The sequence below is a fragment of the Octopus bimaculoides genome, chromosome 16 (genome assembly GCF_001194135.2).
Source record: "Octopus bimaculoides isolate UCB-OBI-ISO-001 chromosome 16, ASM119413v2, whole genome shotgun sequence".
NCBI lineage: Eukaryota > Metazoa > Mollusca > Cephalopoda > Octopoda > Octopodidae > Octopus > Octopus bimaculoides.
The window spans coordinates 35,253,258-35,274,669 of NC_068996.1; the positions used below are offsets into that span (position 1 = coordinate 35,253,258).

The following is a 21,412-nucleotide window of genomic DNA, read 5'->3' on the forward strand; positions in this document are numbered from 1 at the left end:
TTTTCATGCGAGTGACACGTAAAAGCACCCACTACACTCTCTGAGTGGTTGGCGTTAGGAAGGGCATCCAGCTGTAGAAACTCTGCCAAATTAGACTGGAGCCTGGTGTTGCCATCCGGTTTCACCAGTCCTCAGTCAAATCGTCCAACCCATGCTAGCATGGAAAGCGGACGTTAAACGATGATGATGATGATGATGATGATATATATAAAAAGTATTATAATATGTGAGCGAGCGTGCATGCATGCATGTGTGTGTGTGTGTGTGTGTGTGTGTGTGTGTGTGTGTACATATATCATCATCATCATCATCATTTATTATCCATGTTCCATGCTTGTATCAGATGGATGGTTTAACAGGATCTGAAACATCCAAGGATTGCATTGTGATCCAGTGCCCACTTTGGCATGATTTCTACAGCTGGACATCCATCATACCGCCAACCACTTCGGAGTATGTACTGGGTGCTTTCTTTATGCAACCAGCACTAATGAGGTCATTATGTAGCTTACAAGAAAACAGAATCTGTTGGGGATGGTGTTAGCTTTATGCTAGGTAATGAAGGATTAGAATACTGTTTCACTTATTGGACTGTGGTCATGCTGGGGCATCAACTTGAAGAACTCAGTTGAATAAAACTCTAGTACCATTTTTTTAAGCCTGACACTTATTCTATTGATCTTTTTTTTCCAAACTTTAAATAACAGGGACATAAAACAACACTAATACAGTTCTATATTTAAGAGATAAGGAATTATGTACATCATTTACAATTGACGGATATTTGTACTCATCTTGTTTGTTGTTAACATGTTTCAGCTGATATACCCTCCAGCCTTCATCAGGTGTCTTGGGGAAATTTCGAACTTAGGTTTTCATTCCTAAGGTATTTTTTAATGTTGATGTTATTTTTATTATTATTCAGGTCACTGCCTGGAATCGAACTCAGAATCTTGGGGTTAGTAGCCCATGCTCTTAACCACTATGCCATATGCCCGTGGGTTATTTTATAGTTAATGTGAAATTTGATTACAACAGATGTATTACAGCTAGAATGAAATTGTGTATGTGTGTGTGTGTTTATAAGGATGTTAAATTTATGTAAATTCCTTGTGGTAAGGGACTAAATTGAGATTGGTAAGAAGAATACAAGTACTGGGGTGGGCATAATTGATTAAAACATTTCAATGCACTGAATGAAAGCATTTAAAGAACAAAAAAAATTTTATATTTTGAAGGAAATGCTTTTAAAATAAATGATATTGAATAAATAACTGACTGTATTGATAAGATGTTGGACTTTTAACCTATGTTTCAAAGGTTAAAGCTCTTGTCACCTTCCAACATAACTGTATAGCATAGACAAACACACAATTATCTCTGTAAAATCGCTCCCTTTATAGAAAAATAGGAAACGCTCAACAATAATTATTGTTATGAGAAGAAAGAAACAGCACTGTAGAAGAAACATCAATCAAATTTCTTTGAGAACAGCATTTTGCAAGCTATGTTTTAATGCAAAAAAATGTTTTAAAAATAATGGAGAGAAGAGAGAGAAAGAGGGAGAAAAGGAGAGATGTTAAAATGGAGATACTAAAAACTGTTGATCAGAGCTGTGACTCAACAATCCTTGATTCCATTCCTGTTTCTTGGAGATGAGATTCTCTCAGAAACATATAATTTGGGAAACGAAATAGGGAACAGGAAATTCTTCTGCTTTCATAATATTTGCTGAGTGATGCCTGTGTTTACCAATATTTGTTTTAAACTATAAACATGGAATTACTTGAAAATATCTAGGTGCAAAATATTATAGAAATAGTTTTTTTTTCCTTTAATTTTAAAGAAACAGAAAAAGGAATGTGAAATGGTAAAATTACAGTTTTCTAAGACTGCTCTTTAAATTACTTTATATAGAGTAGTAGTAGTTGTTAAACACAAGCTCAATCCTGATTCTGTAGACTTATGATAGAGGGCATTTATGATAGCGGGCATAGGTAGTGAGATAAAAGAAAGAAAAATAGGAGTGAAAAAGAGAAATGAAAAAGGGAAAGTGATCAACAGGTAGATAAGAGGTGGGAGTGTTAGAGGTGAATAGGATAGCAGCAATTATAGGCTTGGCATGATACAAATTATATGTGTATATATTCTATCAGTCTTTTTTTTTTTAACTGCTAAGTTACAGAGACATAAACACACCAACATTGGTTGTCAAGTGATGGTGGGGAACAATCACAGATAAATATATACATATAATATATATATACATACAAACAATGGGCTTCTTTCCATTAACCAAATCCATTCACAAGGCTTTGGACAGCCTGAGGCTATTTTAGAAGACACTTGCCCAAGGTGCCATGCATTGGGACTGAACCTGGAACCATGTGGTTGGGAAGCAAGCTTCTTACCACACAGCCACTCCTATGCCTAGAAAATATGGTATGTTCCACGAATTTGTGTGTCATCTTTGCACAGGGACCATACTAATCTTCTCTGTATCATTCCAATTTTAGGATATGTACTGCTAAAGTAGTATATAAATACACACTCTCGCACACATACATAAAAATACATAGCTTCACTTGCTACCATTATTTCAAAATGTTTTGATAGTCAAAGTCTTCAATGGCACTGCATATCATCAATCAGAACAGTCCACCATTTCCTTCAATGAAATGCAGCATCTTCAGGTCAACCTTCACTACTTCATCCCTATTTTCCCTTGGTTTCCCCTATTCCACAGGTTCTAATATCTTAGAAGGCTCACAATTTCCTTCTCTTGTACAGCAGTCACCTTCCATACACATCACATGCCCCTTCTCTTGTACACAACACCTTATACCTCTTATATTCAGTTTTTCTTTCAGCCCATTTGTACCTTGGTGTTCACATACATTAACATTCATATCCAGCAGAACATGCTTGCTTCATGTCTTTCTAGTCTTCAACATTCAAGGCCCATGTCTCACAATCATGCAGTATCACAGTTCTATTACAAGCCATCATACAATCTGCCTTTTACTCTAATGAAGGTCTTTCTTGCCAGCAGAGATATACCTCCCTGAACTTTTTCCAACTAGTTTCTACTTTGGCTATTATACCTTTGGAATAACTAATTCCACTACAATTATGTCACCTTGGTAATTAAATCCAATCAACTACTTCTAGAGAGCCAGCTGAGCTTTTAAGAGAATCTATTTCTAGTGCACTTTTAATGGTTATTGCTCCAATCCATCAGCCAAATACTAAGCCTGCTTTTTCTGTTAGCCTTGTTGTGATTCCACTATATCTCTTGTGCATCTCTCTCTCTGTCTCTCTCCCACAGACACACACAAGCATGTGTATGTATGCATGTATTAGAGAGAAATTTTATTAAAACTGGGTGTTTATTTTGCAACTCAAGTTTCAATAAACTATATACTTCACATATATTCAGCACTTCTTTTCTATTCGTTCAACACAATTCCAGATTTGTGTGCATGTGTGTGTGTGTGCATATCCATCTATCTGTGTGTGTGTGCATATCCATCTATCTGTGTGTGTGTGTGTGTGTGTGCGTGCATATAAACCTTGCGAGTAAGACTAATAGCAGTAGGGTGGAGGAGCGGAATACATCCAGCCAGCACTAGGCTCATCTTCTGTTTCATCATTCAAAGGCAAACAGTTAATTAGTACCCTCCACCACTGCCAATCCTGCTAATTATTTACAATAATAAAAGATTATTGTACAAAAGCGAGACTATCGTATAAGACTTGGTAATTTAAAGCTTAACAGTGGTGGCAGTGGTGGTAGAGAGGATGAGAGCAGTAATTTTAAACTAGTTTGCTGACTAGTGAAAAGGATTACACACACACACACACACACACACACACACACACACACACACACACACACACACACACACACACACACAAAATCTGAGGTCATTTCATTAACCTTTCATATAGCAATATACATCCAAATCTCCCTTTGGCTGGTATCTAGATTAGGAAATACTGCTTGCTATGTATAGCAAACTTTAATGGTATTTCTTATTTGATGTAAAATTACTGGGCTATTTCCAGTAATTACACTGGCCAAGAACAACAACAAAAGAGAAAGATATTTCTACTGCTTTGAAAGTTAGACATGTTCTTGATTACACTTCAGGCACTAACGCAGAATATAAAATCAGTTTTTCGCTATCAGCACTACTTTTGACGATATAGTATAGTTCTTCATCTACCGACTGATGCATTCGTTTACACACTGAAATAAGGATGTCAAGTTCCACCCTACATTTTCATATTCCTGAATATATTTAGTGGTGCTGCTTTGAAATATACCATCAGTTTTATCCTATTAGCTCAAATTAATATTAACTAGAAAAGCACTCGGAGAGCGCAGACCTTCGCCAAGCTCATTTTAAGATAGATACACAAGTAAAATTACTAATAGAGAAATGAAAATAAACTTTGGAAACAGCAACGCCACCATAGTTTACGTGGAAACGATGAACTTGTTTTCAAGGGAGATAATCAAAGAACGTAACATTGTAATACTTCATGTAAATATAACAAATGAATAATCCTTCTAGAATCCATCAAAATTCCCAGACCACTACCAAAATTTCATCATCTGTTCCTTGTGTCATTACCAACTTTTCATGCAAGTTTCATCAAATACCGTTCACAACATTTTGTGTTATTTTGCACACAGACAGACAAACCAACGCTGATAAAAATATAACCTCCTTCCTTGGTAGAGGTAATAAATTTATTAGTTAGTGATTTGGTGATATCTACTTAATTAATGGTATCTGCTGATTTGATGCAAAACTAATGATATTAATACTATGATTAAATATTACATGCTGTTAAAATAATCTCATATTTGTAAAGCTGTGGGCAGATGTACCACAAGAGGAACACTGTATTTCCAAGTCTTGAAAAGAAAAGGCTAAACTGATAGTATATTTAGAATCAGTACCCTGAATATACCCCAACAAAAATTAGATATATAAGGCACTAAAACGAATATTACAATCATTTACTTTCTAATGATGATTATTAAAAACATGGGAGTATGTCATAAAACAACAAAAAATTACATCCTTTTATTCTTTTATTCGTTTCAGTCAATCAACTGTGGCCATGCTGGGGCAATGCCATGAAAATTTTTTTAGTCAAATGAATCAACCACAGTAGTTTTATTTTTTATTTATTTATTTATTTTTTTGAAGTATGATACTAGTTCCATCAGTCCCTTTTGCTGAAGCTACAAGGATGTAAACACACCAACACCAGTCGTCAAGCAGTGGTGGGGGGACAAACACTGACACAAAAATACACACACACACAAAATGGGCAACTTCCAGCTTCCATTTTCTAAATCCACTCACAAGGCTTTGATCAACCTGAGGTTATAGTCCAAGAGGCCACACAGTGGGACTGAACCCAGAGTCATGTAGTTAGGAAGCAAGTTTCTTACCACACATCCACACCTGTGCCTACATTGTATACAAAAAAAATACTATTAAAAAAACAACAAAGGACAATGTGATTTTGGGTTCAAGACTTCCAAATAAGTCAAAAGCAAGTAGTTAGTAAAAATTATGTTGCCCCAATTTGAATTAATCTATAAATAGTTATGATCAAATTTCAGTACAACGGTAACCATTTCAACAAGCATTACATACCTAAGAGAATATTATCTAATTTATTTTTTCCCACCATTTTTTTTTTTTTAGAGTATGATTTAGAGTATTGTTGAAAATTATGCTTTGAGGGTGATTTTGTTGCTATTTCTACCTGGTCAAGTGACCTAGTAGTTATCTTCTTAATGTTAGTTCGTTATTGGAAACAAGTAGTTTTGTATGAGAATAATTACCATATAATAATTATATGCCACTCAGCTAGTCTATAAATCAATGTTAAGTAGAAAGAGAAGCTAATAAATTCATGAAAGATCTTGCTTAAGACATTAGCTATTTCATCTCATCACAAACTCCACTGCTGGCATATACACACATACATAAATTACACAAACAGGCAGTTAGGTAGTTCACCACTTTCAGTGTCTTTGAATTGTGCAGATTATAACAGTTAATTGGAAATATCTTCTTTATTGTACTGAATGAGTACAGCCATCCTGGTAGTGAAAGGTTGGGAGCTTTGACATAACCCCATCACTACCACCTTCACTCCTCACCAAACATAGTTGTCTGCATGCTGTAGCTGCATACTTCTCCTCTGGGATTCACAAACACCACTAACCCTTCTCACTCACACTGTCATCTACTGCCAAAGCTGTGCATTCCACCTGGGTCCTCTACTGAGCTTCAAACACAATCCCCACTCTTAACCACATGTTGATCTCATACTACAGCTGTACATTGCATCAGAGTCCTCCCTTGAGCTTCAAACACAACCTCACCCCCACTCCTCACCCCACATCTTCATCTCGTGCCACATTCCACTGTACATTCCACCAGGATCCTCCCTGTCCAGTTCTTGATCTCATCACTCCATCTTTATCATTATTTCTCAAGTACCCATTTTCCATCCCACCAGCTTCCAAGTATACTGACAAAAAGATTCTAGGCCATGCTACCATGGTCGAAATATTACAAGTTCACTGCCTGATCATCATCACTGCCAATGTTTGTTCCACTTCCCATCTGCTCAAGAACCAGATTGTTTGTTCTGCAGTCCTAAAGTACAGCATACATTTGTAGCACATTTTCTCCAACACCCTCATTTGCATGGTGTCAGCCATCCTGTAGGATTCATACTTCCACACCTTCCCAACACTATTGGACAGATTAGGCTTTTTATAAAGTGTTAAAAATGTTTTTAAATACTAGGAACATCATTTATATTTTCAGTACAACTTCATTAGTACTGTGCAAAAAAAAGAGAAAAAAAAAAACTCTTGTACACTCTGGAGATATGGAATTGACAGAAAGCTAGGTAGTGAGCTGGCAGAAACATTAGCATGCTGGGCAAAATGCTTAGCGGTATTTTGTCTGTCTTTGCGTTCTGAGTTCAAATTCCGCCGAGGTCGACTTTGCCCTTCATCCGTTCAGGGTCGATAAATTAAGTACCAGTTACACACTGGGGTCGATGTAATCTACTTAATCCCTTTGTCCATCCCTGTTTGTCTCCTCTATGTTTAGCCCCTTGCAGGCAATAAAGAAATGAGAAAGCTAGTTGTGTTCCACCAAAGATGCTTGAGAAGGATTGTAAGAACATACTGGCAAGACCACATAAACAATGAAGATATTCTAAAGAGGACCAATAAAAGACCATTTAGCAAAATCTTCACAGAACAATGATTACAACTAGCAGATCACATACTCAGGCTACCAGAACAATGACAGCCTAAAACAGCTTTCAAATGAACACCACCAGAGGGAAAAAGAAAGAGAAGAACTGACAAGAAGCCAATACCATGAGGGTGGAGGTTGGGAAAATTGCAACCAACTTCTGTGATTTCTTAACTTGCTGCCCAATGTGCTCAAGTGTACAGGAGGAAGAGATACTGGTACACTTTCTCTCTCTCTTGCTGTAAAGTGGTTGATATTAGCAAGAGCATCAAGCTATAGAAACCATACCAAAGCAGATACTGGAGCTTGGGTCAATCCTCTTACTGAACCATCTAATCTATGACAGAATTGAAGATGGACATTAAATGATGATGAAGACAATTAAGAGCAAAACCTGTTTGAAGTATGATATAACAAAAATACAATAAAAAATCAAAATCAATTTTATTTATAAAAGATATTTTCAGTCGTGATTTAGATTATAAAACAAGGTCATTTTGTTTTAAATACAAGTTGATAGTCTAAAGGTTAAAATACAATAATAAGAATAATAAGAATCAACAACAACTCTTTGTTGAGTAGCTTAGACTTATGACAAACATTCCACTTGTTCATAGATTTTGATTTAAACAAAGAATTTTTCTCCTGATTAGAATTACAATGGCATATATTTCAGGAATGGATTTTTAGCTGTGGTTGCTTCATATTTTCTCAAAATATTACAAATGGCATGTTTGTTTAGATTTTAGTCTGAGTTGTAGGGGAACAATGCTGTAATAGCTTTGTTGGGGAGATAATTTTTATTTCTTTAAGTCAATATCAGCAAAAGGGGAGGGAGACGAACATACAAATAGAGACAAGTGTGACGAAGGGAAAGCTATAGCAGTTCTGGAGATAAAGATCAAAATGCTTAATGCAAGTTTTTAGTGAAGTGAGAAATTAGAGGACTGAGGGTAGGTGGCAATTGCTTATGGTACACTTGGTTCAGAAGTGAGAAACAATAGAGCAACAAGGATCTAAGGGTTCAGAATCAATAGGATTGAAGGGAGAAGGTGAAGAAAAGCAACTTTTGCTTTCAGTCAGAGTCAGTGGAACCACTGTAATAATGATAACAGAAATAAAGAAGATACACAACACAATTATGAACCACCCTCATCCAGCAGATGTATAAGACCAAAGGCAATCTAGCTGTGATCATCCCATCTTTTACCTCTGTACAGAGAAACCACGATAACATTTTCAAATGTTTCCCCCACCCCTTAAGACAGTAGGGTCTGGTTTGAGGGAGATTTAGCTGTTATTTTTAGCAGGTCAGGCAACTATGTAGACAAACACTCACTTACTGTAAGAAAGATTATGAATCAAGATGGATGGGATTTCTGTCTGTAGGTAATCAATAATATCCATCATTGGGTGATTGGTCTTTAGAATAAAGGCATTATAAACGTTATTCAAAAACGGTTGTGAAATTAAATGGCTGCAACTGTGAATCAAAACTGAACTGTAAGATCTTCAGTTTACTGATGCTCACTTCAAGAATAAAGTGGCAGGAGCACTGTGTAATCAATAAGTGTTTCATTAATTTGCAGTGCTGAGTCCAAGTCTGCCTATGAAACAAACTAAACTCTGTGACCACATATTAATCATTTCAATCACCATTATGGTAAACGGTTTTAACAGAATAGACAAGTGAAGGTGTAACCTCCTTGTGGTTGCCTACTTAACTGAGTTTTGTGCACAGCACTAATCTTCCAGCCCATGAGTCAGTTTGCAGCTTCTGCCATTTAGAAAGAAAGAACGAACCAACCAACCACCACCCAATATATATATATATATATATATATATATATATATATATATATATATGCACACACATTCATACCATATACACACATACATGTATGTATGTGCATTACAGTATCAACCAGACTATGAGATGGGATGCAGTGCTAGTCGCAATGCACTTCACATTGTTTCAGCTTTGAATGATGCAACTCCACTAGATAAATAGGCCAACTATTCCTTCTGAACCAGTCCACTTCAGGGTTAGCCATTTACAGATAAGTGAACTGAACCAATACAGAATGAAGTGTTTTGATCAAGCATACAATACATTGCTGGTCTGGAAATTGAAACCGTGATTAGGGTGTTCCACTCACAATCACACAAACAACTAGGTCATGTACCTTCAAAATACATATATATATATATATATATACACACACATACACTCATACATGCATATACATATGTGTAGCATATATGTGCTTGTCATAAGATGCCCAGTTGGCAAAGATTATTATATCATTATAGAGATTAATATAGTACATGATGGGATTTGACATGAAAAGGTTGATGAAAGAGAGAATCAAATGAAACATAAAAGCCTGAGTAGAATTGGTAGGAGCTTAGCTAACTCTAGGGAGCAGAGGCCATTATAATGGCATATGGCGTCAGTAATTGCTCAGGGCAAGCAGTTGGTGACCTTTATATAGTAAAACACAAAAACTAAGCGAAACACAGGTGCATGACTGAGTTAAAGGCAGATCTATTTCTGCTTTTATGGCACATGAAGAAAATGGTGTTGTAGAAATGTACGCAGCACATGTAACACAGCAGTACTATGCATAGCTTAAATACTGAGATTGAAAAGCTGGGGTGAATTATGCCTACCTAATCTACAAAAAAATAATCAGACTAACCTTTACAATTTTACTGATTCTGGTGCATATTTTGCCATGCAAGGAAAATGTTGCTTTCAATCTATTTTATTCAAGGTAGGCACTGCCTACTTTGCCTACCTAGGCAGCACATCTCTGGTAGAAACAGTAGAGAAGAGAGGATACAGTATACCTGTTAGCTGAGGCTGGAATGTATCAGTGAAGGAAATTTTTGCCAGTCAATCAGGTGATTATTTTCTGGATGCTGTCTAGAATGTATGTCCAGCTATAACACTGCTCTACTGTAACAAAACCAAAAAAAGTGTGTCCCCAGGACAATCCTGTCTCGAGTCTTAGTATTCATAGGGTCAGTCAGTTACCCAGTTCCCATGGCATAGGTGTTTAAGTAACCAAGATCACAACATTCCCCCTGAATGAACTGCCAGTCTGTTGCATAGTTACTCATTTACAGTTGAGTGCACTGGAGCAATGTGAAATGAAGTAACTTGCTCAAGAACACAATGCACCATTCAGTCCAAGAATCAAAACCATGATCTTGCAATCATGAATACAACAGCTTAACCACTAGGCCACATATATACTCCAGTTGTAGGAGCAATATTTTTATAGTGGGTTTCATGTGTTCTTCGTGGAATATCAATTATTGATGTAAACACTAAACTTTACATGTTTCTGTGGTCGATAAAATATTAAAGACAGAAGAGTGGGAGAAGTGGAGATCAAATTGTTAACACTTAACATACTCTTCAACACAAAATACAGGAGGAAAATGCTTGTAGATGCCATACTTATCAGAAAATGTTAGAAGAAAAATGCTTTAATATTCTATAGGAGTTTAACAAAAAGTGGCAATGGCAATTAACTGCATGATAGTCATTATTACATGACACTGACCCAACTCTCTCTCTGTGTATATAATCCCAACCAGATAGTTCCTGGTTCAGTTCCACTGCATGGAAACTTGGGCAAGTATCTTCTACTATAGCCCTGGGCTGACCAAAGCATTGTGAGAGGATTTGGTAGACAGAAACTGAAAGAACCTCATTGAGTATATGTACATATATCAGTTAATGTACACTGTATAAAGATGAGAGATAATAGTTTCTTGCTATGAAAACATAGTTAGGCAGGATTTTGTAACACGTATGTCTTGAAGCAATATTCAGGGTTTGGAGACAAAAGGGACAGTATAAAAAGCTGTTTAGCCACATGTCTTCATAAACTGTTTGTAGTTCTCATCTTTATACAGTATACATTAAATATTTATCTCTCACTGGATGATATAGTTTTTTTTGTTGATCTTACTTAACAGAACAGTAAATTATATATGTATGTACATATCTATGTGTATGTGTTCTTATCTTTCTCCCCCAACTGGTGTTAGCTTATGTCTCTGTAACTTAGTGGTTTAGCAAAACAGACCAATAGAATAAGTACCGGGATTTAAACAAATAAGTACTCGAAGTTGAATTGTTTGACTAAGCCCTTCAAGGCGGTGCCCCAGCATGGCCACAGCCCAATGACTAAGACTAGATAAAAGATGTGTGTGTGTGTGTGTGTGTAATATAGCTGGCACTGCAGGGGATGCTCTTTTCATCAGTTGTTAACTTGAAATAACAATGATCATAGCACTTTCCAACAGTATTGTTTTCCCCTAAATATAAAAGAAAAACTTCAAGAATTGAATTACATAATTGGCCTAAAAATTAATTTAAAACAAAAAAAAAATGTTGACAGACAATGCTTATATTGTTTTCCTAAAAATAGTAACACAAGTTCCACAGTAGTAGTGAAATTTGGATTTATTTAAAATGCTGATGAAATATAAACAAAACATGAGAAATTTTTTAAAATATCAGCATTTTGATAACAATTATCTTGTTGTCTGGAAGAAAACTGTCCAACTGGTACTTGACATTGTTTGCATAATGGGAACTTTACCTTTTGTAGTAGGACTGGTTTTAGTACAAGGATTTCTTACTGTGACACAAAGCCACAAATTTATAAGAGAGATAGTAATATTGTATAAACAGACCTCAGTACAACACTGGTATTACTTTTATTAACCACACATGGATAAAAGGCAACAATATCCATTGTGGAATTTAAAGTTTGGGAATATCATTTACATCACATCTCTGTAGAATGGAACTACATATTGTAAAGTCTGGAGATATGTGTGCTGCATGGCAGAACTTTGAAACCAAGAGTATGATTTTCTTTAAGCATCAATTTGTAGCATAAAAAATCTTTTAGTCTCTATTCATTATTGACCCTTTTGTTACCATATTTCTGTTGAAATATACTTTACCTCAACTGATTTGAAAAATTAATGAAGAATTTTGTCAAATAACTTTGTTGTTATTAAGCTGATGAAATTTTGATGCCAGGTTCTAATTTAGATCATTTCAAATCAGGAAATCTGTATCATGCAACTGAGAGCAGTTTGAGGTGGGTTGGTACTAAGAAGGTTAAATCAATTTAAGGGTGAGTCTTGAAGTAGATACAGCTACAAATAGTAACAGATAACATATACTGGATTAAAAACCCTTGGTTGGGAAAAAATAGTCAAAGGTTATGGACACAAACCAACAACACAGTTACTATTAAAAAATCATGATGGAGGTAGGATTAGGAGAGCATAAAACAAAGAATGGGTAGGGTGAGAACAAAATGCTATGGCTCTTTATGATCTGAGTTATATCAGTGATATATAAGGATTCGTATAATCAGTAAATTTGTCCCTCCCTGTTCCCACAAGAAAATTTTTAAATATCTGGCTTTTGGCATATTTAAGAAATCGTTCTTTAGTTACACTGCTTTACATTCCCTGTTCAAACCCAACCAGATTTCGACATTAGCTTCCATTGTTCCAGGGTTAAAAGATGTATCAGTCAACTTAGGGTTAAAGTGACACTGAGCCATTCTAAAACCAGAAGTGTGTGACCCTTGTGCCAATGATTAAAAGTAGACACGCTAATTATATCTATCTCCTATTCTCATCACTCTTATGACAAGGCGAAATTGTTAGTGTCAGGCAAAATGCATTGCCCTATTTGTTGCAGTTCTTTACATTGAGTTCAAATTCTGTCAAGGTAACTATGCCTTTCAATTCCATCAGGGTCATATAAAGCAATGGTCTGAGGTAGACATAATTAAACCCTACCCCAAAATTTCAGGCCTTGTATCTTTACTGGAAACAATTGTTGATGTTATTACCTCAGCCTTAGTGAAGGTGGAGGTATTGTTTTCAGTGTGTGTGTGTGTTTATTCATGAATAAGATATCTCAAGAACCGCTGGATGGATTTGAATGAAGCTTTCAGGGATGTTTGGCCTTGTGACTGGCACAAACTGATTAGATTTTGAGATCAATCTTGTACCAGACAAGGATTCTGGATTATTTGTTATATTTACTTTACAGGAAGTATTACAATCTTACATTGACTTTCAAGTCTTTCTCTGATTATCTCCCTTGAAAGCATGCTCATGGTCTCCACGTAAGTTATGATGGCATTGCTGTTTCCAAAGTTTAGTTTAGTTTCTCTATTAATTTTACTCGCGTCTCTATCTTAGTAGAAACTGTTGGATAAAGAAATCAAACTACAGAAATAAGACTAACATATTCAGTAACAACAATAAATTTGATTTATCCTCGACAATTTTGAGTTTTACCAATTTTTTAATATATCACTCCTGTTTAAAACCTCTTACCTACTTGACAATTGCATTTCTAGTTCTGCTTTGAAGGTAGCTTTTCTTCTTGGACTCACGTTTTTGTGCACAATGTTGTTGTTAAACCTCTGTTAACAGCACCATATGCAGGTCCTTTCCATTTTCTTTCATGCATGAATAAATTTTTCACTATATACTTTAATGGTTGTAAAGACACTATGTCAGGGGATAGACTAAAAAAAGGCCTTCATAGAGAAAACTGTCCCTGTTCCCACTGCAGACGACACATGCACAGCATTACAAACTCAACCCACACATTCACCTTCACATTCCATGATACCATTGGGATCAATCAGGTACCAGACAAGGATTTTGGATTATTTTTCCAGTTTCTTTTAGTTAATTTTTGAGAGCAGTTGGGTTCATTTTTAGTATTTTCGTTTGTGAGAGCAGTCAAGTTTATTTCAGATGTTCTCATTTTATAAATAATTTCCGGCTAACCGTTGAGAGGACATTGGTGTTGCCTTGGCAGAGGTTTGCACTTTCTCTCTTTACTTGTTTCAGTTATTTGACTGTGGCCATGCTGGAGCACCACCTTTAGTCGAGCAAATCGACCCCGGGACTTATTCTTTGTAAGCCTAGTACTTATTCTATCGGTCTCTTTTGCCAAACTGCTAAGTTACGGGGACATAAACACACCAGCAAGGTTGTCAAGCAATGCTAGGGGGACAAGCACAGACAAACACACGCACACATATAGATATATATATATATATACATATATACGACGGGCTTCCTTCAGTTTCCGTCTACCAAATCCACTCACAAGGCTTTGGTCGGCCCGAGGCTATAGTAGAAGACACTTGCCCAAGGTGCCATGCAGTGGGACTGAACCCAGAACCATGTGGTTGGTAAGCAAGCTACTTACCACACAGCCACTCCTGCGCTCTTGTTTTTATTATTATTATTAGAAGTCTGCTTGCAGGTGCCAACTGTTTACAACCAGTGGACTGAGGTGATACCTTCAATTGTCAAGCACATTTCTAAGTATTCTAACTGTTCCAAGGAATGTTGCTTTCTGTAAGTGCCCCACACTGATATTGCCCACTAATATTTTAAAAAATAATTTTCAATTCTAGTGTTTACAGTACCAAACGTTCTGATTAGAACTGGGACCACCTCAACCTTTTCCATTACCCACAACTGTTTTATCTCCCATGCTAGAGTTCATATCTCTCAATCAACTTCAATTCTTTGTCACAAACCTTACAGTCAGCTGGACAAGTCACATTTAAAATAAAACAGTTTGTTAACCATTATAATATCTGGTTTATAGTGTTCAATTTCATGCTCACATTGTACCATAAAGTCACATAAAATTTTAGTATGATCATTTTCTACAATGCCATCTGGTTTGTGCTTATACCACAGGCTTGTTCTTTCAAGACTGTATTTTCTATGCTGCCTATATGCTATGGAATGTATGAAGATGAAACACCAAAGTTTGAACTCCAATAGCTACACTTCACTGATGGAGTTGAATTAACTTTCAGTGTTGCTTGTTCCTTACATCTGAGTCAAACCATCTAAAAAGGATTTTCAAAGAACTTGAAACATATTGTAGACAAAAACAAAACATTGATAGAGGTGTCCTTGGGGGAGGGGCAGATGACATTCTGGCTGAAGAAAGATTTGGTAAAAATGCTTAATATGGAATGAATAGAGAAGAAACAACAGATATAAGAGGGAAACGGGTACATCAGTACGCAAGGCTTGAGATGGTACATAGTTTTCTAGTAGAGATAAAGGAAATTGTTTCCCCAAGGCATGGAATAAATGTTACTTGAAATTTTAAGCCTTTAAAAAGGGAGAAATTCAAAAATTAAAAATTTTTGCACAAATCTTCAATTTGGCTTAACCTATGAGAATGAAATGTTCAGGAAATATCTCACAGAAATAAATGGTGAAACTTTGAAAAAGATCTGAGAATATAACCAATAGATCCCTGTTAAACTTGGCTGAAATGACCCAGGGTTCATTCTAGTAGCAATAGAAAGGACAGAGAAAAAAAACAGTGAGTTTGTGTGCCAGTGTTGGTAATATATCCAATAAATATTTCAGAAACTAACAACAGCACAAAGCAATCAACTTTGCACTGTAATACTGAAAGAAGTGAGAGTTCAACGTTTTGGATTGCTTTTTGTCGAGAAAGAGAAAGGGAAAAAAAGAAGGTTCAGTAATAGTCGTATGGGAGACGATATTAGAAAATATGGTTGTTGGTTAATGAATCCTTTGCCAATCAGTAAAACAGTCCACTTTTTGATATGGACTCGGATATTTGTTGTTTCTAGACAGTAGGAACTTGTCAGATATCAGAGGTAGTCGACTGTGGATGCTTAACAGATCAGTGCTCAAATATTTTCTGATCGTGAAAAGGAATAAGTTCTTTGAGACACATGGAAAGAGCTTCCACTTTGAATAAGCCTGTATTATATATCCTTCGTGAAAATTTAAGAAACTACACCATATACAATATCGACAACACAATGTATTTAAAGTTGAAATTTAAGAAATAAGTATATTTGAGTATTTTTGACTGGCAACCATATAAAGAAAAAAACGCATCGATGTTACTATCAAGTAAATAAAAGACTGGTTCTCAGTTTTATCTGAAGACAGAATCATCCATATAGAGAATAAGAAGTCCAGACAAAACCAGCTAGAGTCCAACAGAATGTTATTACAATTCTTCAGCTTGATAAGTGATATTTGATCTGAGAGTGTGTGTTGAAACAAGCAATTCCACGATAGTTATATTTAGCCATTTAAAACATAACACTGTTAAGATATTCACTTATTGCACATGCAAAAGACGAAAGAAAAGGCTTCGATATTTAATTATCAGAATAAGTGACTATAACAGTATGTGAGTATTTTAAATAGCGTTGAAATACACGACCCTACCATGGTACAATACAAATATTATTTAATGTAACTTTCTCGAAGGTGAAATCTGACAAAAGAAAAGAGAGCCAGATATGTCAACATATTGTAAGCGTTTCTTTTCTTTCTTACAATGAATGCCTTTAAGTTGCTAAAGTAGTAATTTGGTGCAAAGAGAAACTTACTAAGTGAAGAGGGTGGAGGAGGTGGTAGTTTTAATTGCTGACAATTGCTGACTGAACATAAAAGAGCAGTGGGGGAATGTACGATACAAACGTACACACACATGTATGAGTGTGTAAATAAATGTTGGTGGGTGAAGATTCTAACATGTTATTACATCACGGCAAAACAACATAAGTGGTTTGTGAAAAGGGGTTACTTTCTTTCATTCTTTTCTAAACAACCTTATATCTTCGGGGGATGTTCAGAATATAAGGGTATAGTGGAAGGGAGGGTTCTGTCATTGTTCCATTAAGTTAAAACTGAAAGAAAACCACTTATTTCTCTGCTCATTAACCGAGGTCGGGAGAAAACAAGACAGAAGAAAAATAAATAAATGAAATAAAGCAAATAACAATATCGGAGAAAAGAGAGTGAAGGAAAAATTTTAATATTTCGTCAGTTGTCAGAAGAATAGAAAGGAAAGAAGGTAAAACAGGTAGTCAGGCCTGTTTAGGTGTATAGCAGCAATTTAACTTTGAAACCCAGTCTGTTTCTAGAATGAAAACAATAACACGAGCTGATTCTACATACCACCACCACCACACAAACATTCAGTAGCAACTACTTCCAAGCAAGACCTGTTAACAAGAAAATGAGAAAGCCATTTATTTAACTCTAATTCTTTTCCTGTACTCTTCTACACCTTTCTTTCTGCTTTTCTTTAGCATACACATTAACAACTGCTGGATTCGATGACTAACAGTCGATAGTTTAACAGTCAATCCAAGTGAACTATTGAAAAAAAAAAAGAGGGACAGACAGTACAAATAATGTGTGTGTGTGTATATATATACAAACACATACATACGTTACTCGCTCCTTTAATTTCCCTTCTTATTTCTCCCTCTTTCATTCGTTCCTCTCTCTCTCTCTCTCTCTCTCTCTCTCTCTCTCTACTTCTGCTTCGGGGAAACTTTTAAGTAATGAGGGAAGGGCGAGTTACAGGGTGTTTTGATGTAATCAAATTAAACTCACCATGACTGAAAGGGTTTAGGCGAAATAAACCGGCACACCATAAACAAGTAAATCCAGGTGTGACCAATCCAAAAAACTCGGCGCGTAATATGTATTAAAAAATAGTATCTTGTCGAAAGAACAAGAAAGAAAAGAGAATAAGTGTATAATAGAAAGCACTTGTTGGTTTAGTTTCCCTTATTTTCTTTTTCTTTTGTCTCTTGTTTTTCTTCTTTCTACATACACCTTCACGAAACAAACGAACCTGTGAAGTGACAGACAAGTGAGGGGTACGTTTTGTCTTTTCTTTTTCTTTTATACTCCACCACTATGTGTCTCGTTTTTTGAATGGTCGTCCCATTTCAAGTGATATTTACATAAAGGAGAGTAAAACAATGGACTTCATAATATTCCATAAATGTCACAGAACATTTCGAAAAACCTTGTGTTTATTTTTTCTTCTCTTCCACCAATTTTACATTTCTGGTAAGGCGCTTGGAGTTGTTTGGTTTGGTAAATTAGTTGGTAAAATAGTAGCAACATATTGAATTGGACTGTGATTTATAATGTGATGTGACATGTGGACAGTCTTTGTAAGTGTTGACACTTGTTTTGTTTTGTTTTTTTATTTTCGTCGTTGTCGTCCTTCTTGTTCTTTCTTTTGTTTTGTTTTTGTTTTTGCCTAATCTTTTGTTTTACTACGTAGGCATTTCTGAAACACACGCACACACTGTCAATGATGGCTTCACAGTGGTTTACGAAAATAAAGAAAGAGAAGGATAGAGTTAGATAGAGATATTTTAGAGAGAGAGAGAGAGTGTGTGTGCGATAAAGAGCTTACATGTGAGTGGCGGCGGCGGCAGGAAAGTGATACACATGTAAGGTAGTAACTGTAAATATCAGTTTGCTTATCATTTGTTGTCACTGCTTTAATTATAAAGGATAACCTGATCTGTAACTTTATACCACAGTAATAGGAGAGAGAAACAAGTGTGTGTGTGAGAGAGAGAGTGCGCGCATACGCACGTGTGTGTATTTCGGGACGAAGGTAGGGTTTCAATTTTGTACCTTTTCAGCCGATAATAGATTTAATTAGAGAAACAGGGCTACAAGGGACGTCGATGTTATGTCACCCTAATTCGAACAGCTGTATTAGAATAAATAAGAAAATGACAAAAAAAAAAAAGGAAAGGAAGGAAATAACAGTATCAGTCAATTAAAAAGACAATAAGAAACTGATATATAGGAAGGAAAGATGTTGACCCTACGCCAGGTTATAATGAAAATTACATACACACACAAGCTCCAATGAGGGACTCTATGTAATGTCTCTCGAACTGCTAGAAATAGCAGTACATTTCCCTTCAATACATCTTACAGCCTTAAAAATAAAAGGAACACTGACCACATAGTCTGATAAACAAACAAGATGGTCATGGATGGAATGCCTTTAATCACTGATTTACTTAATCGGGGCTAACTTAAGGCGAAAACAGACACAGACAATCTTTCAGTCTATCTATCTATCTATGTGTGTGTTATGTCAGTGCAAGTGTGTGTGTACCTACCTATCAGTCTATATATTTGTACATAGATACATACATATAATATAATATAATATATATATATATATATATATATATATATATATATATATATATATATATAGTGTTTGTGTATATATTGCATATACCGGGAGTTGAAATTCAATGAGAGAGGAGGGAAGAAAAGAAAGTGAAAAGTGAGTGAGAAGGAAGAACAAGCAGAATGTAAGTAGGAAAGACGTAAGTAGGAAGCTTGGTGTTATTGAGAAGTTTTCTGTTCGTAATGAAGTGTATGTAGGGCGGTGATGAAGGGTGTAGATGTGTTTGTTGGTGAAGTAACAGATAGGCATGTTTTGAGTATTTACAGAAAAATTCAAGTACCTATGTTGGAAGGAGAATACCTCTTATTTACAGACATATATCCCACCCTTATCTCTCTCTCTCTCCCCCCCTCATTTCCGACTTTCTGATTGCCTTCTACGATGTCTATCTATTGTGAAGGCGCGTGGTTTAGTGGTTGGGGTATTCGGGCCACAATCGTAATGACGTGAGTTTGATTCCTGGCGGCGCGTTATGCTCTTGAGCAAGAGACTTTATTTCATGTTGTCCCAGTCTACTCAGCTGGCAAAAATGGGCGGAGGTAAAGAATACGTACACCACCCATTTTCGGTGTAACAAAAACCCTAACCCCTAAACACCGGGTGTACGTATTCTTTACTTTCGCCGCAAAAATGAATGGTATCTGTAATTCAAAGAGCCCAGTTCTGTTACATTCTGTGTCACGTTGAATCCACCTGAGAACTACGTTAAGAGTACACGTGTCTGTGAAATGCTCAGCCACTTGCATGTTTATCCCACAAGCAGAGTATTCTGTTGATCGGACCAACTGGAGCACACGTCGTCGTAACCGATGGATTATCTATCTGTCTGTGTAGATAAATAACTATACAATCACTACACACATATACACATACTTCTATTCATATACATGTTTATACACACACACACACACACACACACACACACACAATCATCATCATCATCGTTTAATGTCCATGTTCCATACCGGCATAGGTTGGACAATTTAATAGGACCTGATAGGTCCAAGGACTGCATCATGCTTCAGTGTCTGCTTTGGCATGGTTTCTACAGCTGGATGCCCTTCCCAATGCCAACAACTTTACAGAGTGTACTCTGCTTTTTTGTGCCACCCAGTACATGGGAGTATACTGGGAACGTCCAACGTTTCTGATAAAGACCTTCTTCAAGGTTAAGATTACGGGAAGGAAAAAGGAAATTTCACAGTTTCTCTTGCTTTCCCAAATAATATAAGTACCACTAGTCTTTTTGCAATGTATTTGTACATACATACACACACACACACATTTACAGTTTAATGAAATTTTTATCCAGTAACTCTGGAACATTAGGCTTTGAGCTAGCAATGTGGATATTCATCTAACAATTAGTCAATCAGGATTTCTTTAAGTGCAGCAACTAAAATGATTGATGACACCAAATTGATGCCACTCATTGCCTCCCTAATGTATAAGTTCTATTGACTCACAGGGAATTCATCCATTTTTTGCAGGTTTTATTTTCACTGGAGAAGACCTGTAGGACACAGTGGTTGGTACCACTCACTCAGCCATGAGTAAGTACTGGATTACAAGATTACCAACAGACCTGGCATATATAAGTGAAAAAGAGAGAGGGTATAGAATATTGTAGTAGAAGCTGCTTATTATGATCATTTTAGAATTGAACCTTTCAGATAACAATAACTCACTGATAACATTGAGCAGAGAAAATGACTAGAATTGGAATGTATTTGGGATTTACTGTTGACAACAATAACCATTTGATAACATTATCTATGATAATAAGCAGGTTTTGCTGTATGTATATATATATATATATATATATATATATATATATATATGCTAAATGTGGTGGGTATTTTACAGATAAGAAAGTAAGTTTCAAATGTAGCAAAGCTGTAAGAACAGCAAAGAAAGATTGGGAATTTACCCTTATAAGACAGAAAAAAGTTTCAGGGTGGTTCTTGGTGTTTGGAAGGTC

The 21,412-nt window shown here is 36.0% G+C and overlaps 1 protein-coding gene, 1 long non-coding RNA gene and 1 other non-coding gene across 7 annotated transcripts in view; 1 reads left to right on the forward strand and 2 right to left on the reverse strand.

The window, feature by feature from the left end:
* LOC106870681 (centrosomal protein of 290 kDa) overlaps positions 1-21,412 on the reverse strand; it is a 364,606-nt gene that overhangs the window by 270,128 nt on the left and 73,066 nt on the right. Inside the window, exon 1 of one of the 4 annotated variants that reach the window (XM_014916833.2) lies at positions 17,808-18,738. The exons of the other annotated variants lie outside the window; for them this stretch is intronic. Coding sequence (XP_014772319.1) covers positions 17,808-17,810 — 3 coding nt within the window. The 5' untranslated portion in view covers positions 17,811-18,738. Of the gene's footprint in view, positions 1-17,807; positions 18,739-21,412 lie in introns of those variants that run through there. 4 annotated transcript variants of the gene reach the window in all.
* LOC128249651 (U6 spliceosomal RNA) lies at positions 2,434-2,536 on the reverse strand. The gene has a single exon (XR_008265767.1). It is a non-coding gene; the product is annotated as a U6 spliceosomal RNA (small nuclear RNA).
* Positions 19,470-21,412, forward strand: part of LOC128249619 (uncharacterized) — a 67,366-nt gene continuing 65,423 nt past the window's right edge. For both annotated transcript variants that reach the window (XR_008265735.1, XR_008265736.1), the window contains exons 1-2: positions 19,470-19,570; positions 20,922-20,984. This is a non-coding gene — a long non-coding RNA (uncharacterized LOC128249619). The remainder of the gene's footprint in view (positions 19,571-20,921; positions 20,985-21,412) is intronic.